General features: G+C 26.3%; 1 protein-coding gene across 3 annotated transcripts in view; it reads left to right on the forward strand.

Annotated features, from left to right (window-relative positions):
* The first annotated feature begins 843 nt into the window (after positions 1 to 843).
* LOC111622743 overlaps positions 844 to 5,487 on the forward strand; it is an 18,110-nt gene continuing 13,466 nt past the window's right edge. Inside the window, exons 1-4 of one of the 3 annotated variants that reach the window (XM_023365158.1) lie at positions 844 to 1,289; positions 1,401 to 1,442; positions 3,337 to 3,780; positions 3,892 to 3,933. In XM_023365158.1, the coding sequence (XP_023220926.1) occupies positions 3,360 to 3,780; positions 3,892 to 3,933 (463 nt within the window). In that variant the 5' untranslated portion in view covers positions 844 to 1,289; positions 1,401 to 1,442; positions 3,337 to 3,359. The remainder of the gene's footprint in view (positions 1,290 to 1,400; positions 1,443 to 3,336; positions 3,781 to 3,891; positions 3,934 to 5,487) is intronic. The other 2 variants (XM_023365160.1, XM_023365159.1) reach the window with 2 other exon arrangements.

Raw genomic sequence — 5,487 nt, forward strand, 5'->3', positions numbered from 1 at the left:
CTTATAAGTTCATTATTAATAGTAGCAGTAATATAGTCTGATCTAATCTGGCAATTATTTGAGTTTTTTTCTTTTTACATGGCTAGGATCAGGAGTTGGCTACTCTAGTTGCACATGATGTATACATCACACGTGTTTAATAGTAAATTAGTAAAACAATTTAATTATTTACAAAATGGAAGTAACTGAATGTGAAGTTAAACATGTTTTAGTGTTTTTGGTGATGGATTGGTCTTTAGGGAATGACATCATAGATTTGTTTGCTAAAATGAACTCTTATGGATATTTGAAAGAAATTTGTGGGCTTTCTTATACTTTTCTATAAAATACAAAGGAATGTCTTTATAGGAAAGTGTATAAATAAAAAGAAAGATGAATTTTCTGAAAAAGTCTACAGAAAAGAAAACAAAATTTTCTGAAAAAGTCTACAGAAAAGAAAACAAAATTTGACAACACTGTAAATCAAGCCTTACACAGATAGCCGCAAATGAACATACTCATGCAAATTTACAAACGTAGAAACAAAATTTCTTATTTATTTATAAGATTGTTATATGTTAATTTTAACTATTATTCAAAAATAAATTTAAACTTATAATAATAAAAAAAATGAGATTATCACTATAAACTTGCTTTATTTTCTATGTTATTTGGCTGCCTAAAATTGCTACATGTTCTATCTTAACTTGAAATTAAGATAGAACATGCTGTTTTTATAATAAAATTCTTAATGTTATTTAAACATTTAAAAGTTGTTTAAACATATAAAATAAACTATCTCTTAAAATTTGAAAATAGTTTTATTAATAGTAATATAAGTACCACTACTATTTTTTTTTTTCCAGAAAAAAATTTATGACAAGTTTCAATGGATGATGAAAAAGAACAAATGTACATTGAGTTAAAACAAAATATTTTAAAAAACATTGGAAATATTAGTGCTGTTAAATTGAAAAACAAATTTGAATCACAAGTGGAATCAAAGAGGACATTAGACAATATAAAAACTGTGAAAGATTTGTATAATATTTTAGAAGAACGAGATTTAATCAACGAAGATAATTTGATTGTTTTACAAAAAATACTGACATATCTTTTGGATTATAAAGAAATAAATAGTATCAGCGAGGAGGAAAATCATATTTCATTTTATAAAAAACAGTATCCTACAACTGAAAAATGTAAAAATTGTAGAAAAGATAATATGGAAGAAATAAACGAAGAACATCTTGAATTTGTTCCTCACACACCAACTGCACCGTCATTAAACAATATTTTCAATTCAACTAGTAAGTTTTATTATTACGAATACTTTAATGTTAAAAATATTTTACAAAATTATTTAAACTTAAACATATAGTACATGTGATAGTAAATAAAGCATGCAATGTTTATTTCAGGTGGTCCTGAGGAAGTAAAAGGATATGAGCAGAATACATCTAGTAAGTAGATCATAATGTAATTTATATGTAAAATCAAACCTGAAATATATTAATAATCAAATAATAGCAGTAGATTTTTATTGGACTACAGTAGGGCTAATTATTAAGTTATACATCTGTATAACAAGCAGGAGTTGTGGGTTTGAGTCCTGCTCAAGATTCATCTTTTCTCACAGATTATTCTGAATTAATTAATTTTATTTCTAATTTACATTGACATGACAACTGCCTACCTTTATTCCAAATTACATAATATCTTAATTGATGTAGCCATGCAATTAATTAATGCTCTTTCTATGGAAGATTTTCCCTCGGAAAGAGCTTTATTTAATCTCAAATTATTACCTTTTATTCCAGTATTGACTTTGTAATACAAATGCTTTTATTTAATTACATATCTCTTTAGATTTCCCAACTAGAAATTTTAAACAATTAAATAGTATAACATTAACTGAATTAAAACAATAAGTAAGAAATTATTAAATAAGCTTGAATTAATACTTTATTCATAAAATAAAAATAGAAAAAATAATGAGAAATTTTTGTAATGCAAAAAGTATACATATAGAATGAGACATTTTAAATGTGTATTTACTGAGCTCATTTCCTTTGCAAGCCACTAAGTAAGCAAGCCAATAACATAATTCATTTCATGTGAAACAAACTTTGTCATTAAGAAACAAGTATTTTAGATTATGTAAAACTGCTTTTGAAAATTATTCTTATTATGTCTATAAACAAAGATTATAACATGTAGAAATTTGTCATATATATATGACAAATTTCTTTATATATACAGTATAAAGACCATTACAATTGCCAAAATGACTTAAAAAAATATATTAGAAACATCTTATAAATTCCTCATTAAATAATTTCTTCTTATTCTGTATAATTTTTGTATGTGTTAGGCTCAAAGACCAAAATGCTCATTGAACAAAAAAAACAACCACAACGCATTGTGGTCACTTTAAATCATCCACAATGCAAAATTCGCATTGTGGCACTTGTAAAAACAGCCACAACGCATTATGGCTAACTCAAAACTCAAAATATCATGAAAACCATGATGCGAATTATATGACGACCATAAATTTGCATCGTGGCTTTCGTGATATTTGACCATTGTGTGTTGTGGTGACTAAGAAAAGCCATAACGTTTTGAACGTTAGCTGATGCAACCAGGATAGACGGTTGTAAAGTACTATTTTATTTTTCCGACTTTCCAACGATTATCGACACTACTGTGTGCCGGAAATAGCCGTTCCCTAACGGGTACTTTACGCGGATTCGCGTTAGTGTGTCAGGCCTGGACTTTAAGCGTGCATCGAATTAAATAATGACAAAGTTTGTCAATAACAAAATCAAATATTTAATTAAACTTCTAGTAATAAACTATATACAGTATTTAGTAAAAATCAAACAATAATTTATTCAATGAAATTCAACAAGAATCAAACCGACAAACTCAAATCAATCTATTTCTAACTTAATTCTATTCCCCTTTGGAATTCGACAAAATCAAAGAATTAACTTATAAACAATAATTCTTATAAATTAAAGATCCTAATCGTCACCTCAATATACTAGGAACCTATTTCCTNTGTTAATTTTAACTATTATTCAAAAATAAATTTAAACTTATAATAATAAAAAAAATGAGATTATCACTATAAACTTGCTTTATTTTCTATGTTATTTGGCTGCCTAAAATTGCTACATGTTCTATCTTAACTTGAAATTAAGATAGAACATGCTGTTTTTATAATAAAATTCTTAATGTTATTTAAACATTTAAAAGTTGTTTAAACATATAAAATAAACTATCTCTTAAAATTTGAAAATAGTTTTATTAATAGTAATATAAGTACCACTACTATTTTTTTTTTTCCAGAAAAAAATTTATGACAAGTTTCAATGGATGATGAAAAAGAACAAATGTACATTGAGTTAAAACAAAATATTTTAAAAAACATTGGAAATATTAGTGCTGTTAAATTGAAAAACAAATTTGAATCACAAGTGGAATCAAAGAGGACATTAGACAATATAAAAACTGTGAAAGATTTGTATAATATTTTAGAAGAACGAGATTTAATCAACGAAGATAATTTGATTGTTTTACAAAAAATACTGACATATCTTTTGGATTATAAAGAAATAAATAGTATCAGCGAGGAGGAAAATCATATTTCATTTTATAAAAAACAGTATCCTACAACTGAAAAATGTAAAAATTGTAGAAAAGATAATATGGAAGAAATAAACGAAGAACATCTTGAATTTGTTCCTCACACACCAACTGCACCGTCATTAAACAATATTTTCAATTCAACTAGTAAGTTTTATTATTACGAATACTTTAATGTTAAAAATATTTTACAAAATTATTTAAACTTAAACATATAGTACATGTGATAGTAAATAAAGCATGCAATGTTTATTTCAGGTGGTCCTGAGGAAGTAAAAGGATATGAGCAGAATACATCTAGTAAGTAGATCATAATGTAATTTATATGTAAAATCAAACCTGAAATATATTAATAATCAAATAATAGCAGTAGATTTTTATTGGACTACAGTAGGGCTAATTATTAAGTTATACATCTGTATAACAAGCAGGAGTTGTGGGTTTGAGTCCTGCTCAAGATTCATCTTTTCTCACAGATTATTCTGAATTAATTAATTTTATTTCTAATTTACATTGACATGACAACTGCCTACCTTTATTCCAAATTACATAATATCTTAATTGATGTAGCCATGCAATTAATTAATGCTCTTTCTATGGAAGATTTTCCCTCGGAAAGAGCTTTATTTAATCTCAAATTATTACCTTTTATTCCAGTATTGACTTTGTAATACAAATGCTTTTATTTAATTACATATCTCTTTAGATTTCCCAACTAGAAATTTTAAACAATTAAATAGTATAACATTAACTGAATTAAAACAATAAGTAAGAAATTATTAAATAAGCTTGAATTAATACTTTATTCATAAAATAAAAATAGAAAAAATAATGAGAAATTTTTGTAATGCAAAAAGTATACATATAGAATGAGACATTTTAAATGTGTATTTACTGAGCTCATTTCCTTTGCAAGCCACTAAGTAAGCAAGCCAATAACATAATTCATTTCATGTGAAACAAACTTTGTCATTAAGAAACAAGTATTTTAGATTATGTAAAACTGCTTTTGAAAATTATTCTTATTATGTCTATAAACAAAGATTATAACATGTAGAAATTTGTCATATATATATGACAAATTTCTTTATATATACAGTATAAAGACCATTACAATTGCCAAAATGACTTAAAAAAATATATTAGAAACATCTTATAAATTCCTCATTAAATAATTTCTTCTTATTCTGTATAATTTTTGTATGTGTTAGGCTCAAAGACCAAAATGCTCATTGAACAAAAAAAACAACCACAACGCATTGTGGTCACTTTAAATCATCCACAATGCAAAATTCGCATTGTGGCACTTGTAAAAACAGCCACAACGCATTATGGCTAACTCAAAACTCAAAATATCATGAAAACCATGATGCGAATTATATGACGACCATAAATTTGCATCGTGGCTTTCGTGATATTTGACCATTGTGTGTTGTGGTGACTAAGAAAAGCCATAACGTTTTGAACGTTAGCTGATGCAACCAGGATAGACGGTTGTAAAGTACTATTTTATTTTTCCGACTTTCCAACGATTATCGACACTACTGTGTGCCGGAAATAGCCGTTCCCTAACGGGTACTTTACGCGGATTCGCGTTAGTGTGCCAGGCCTGGACTTTAAGCGTGCATCGAATTAAATAATGACAAAGTTTGTCAATAACAAAATCAAATATTTAATTAAACTTCTAGTAATAAACTATATACAGTATTTAGTAAAAATCAAACAATAATTTATTCAATGAAATTCAACAAGAATCAAACCGACAAACTCAAATCAATCTATTTCTAACTTAATTCTATTCCCCTTTGGAATTCGACAAAATCAAAGAATTAACTTATAAACAATAATTCTTAT

Source organism: Centruroides sculpturatus, unplaced genomic scaffold (genome assembly GCF_000671375.1).
Source record: "Centruroides sculpturatus isolate CEXI.00-Female unplaced genomic scaffold, Cexi_2.0 scaffold309, whole genome shotgun sequence".
Classification (NCBI taxonomy): Eukaryota; Metazoa; Arthropoda; class Arachnida; order Scorpiones; family Buthidae; genus Centruroides; species Centruroides sculpturatus.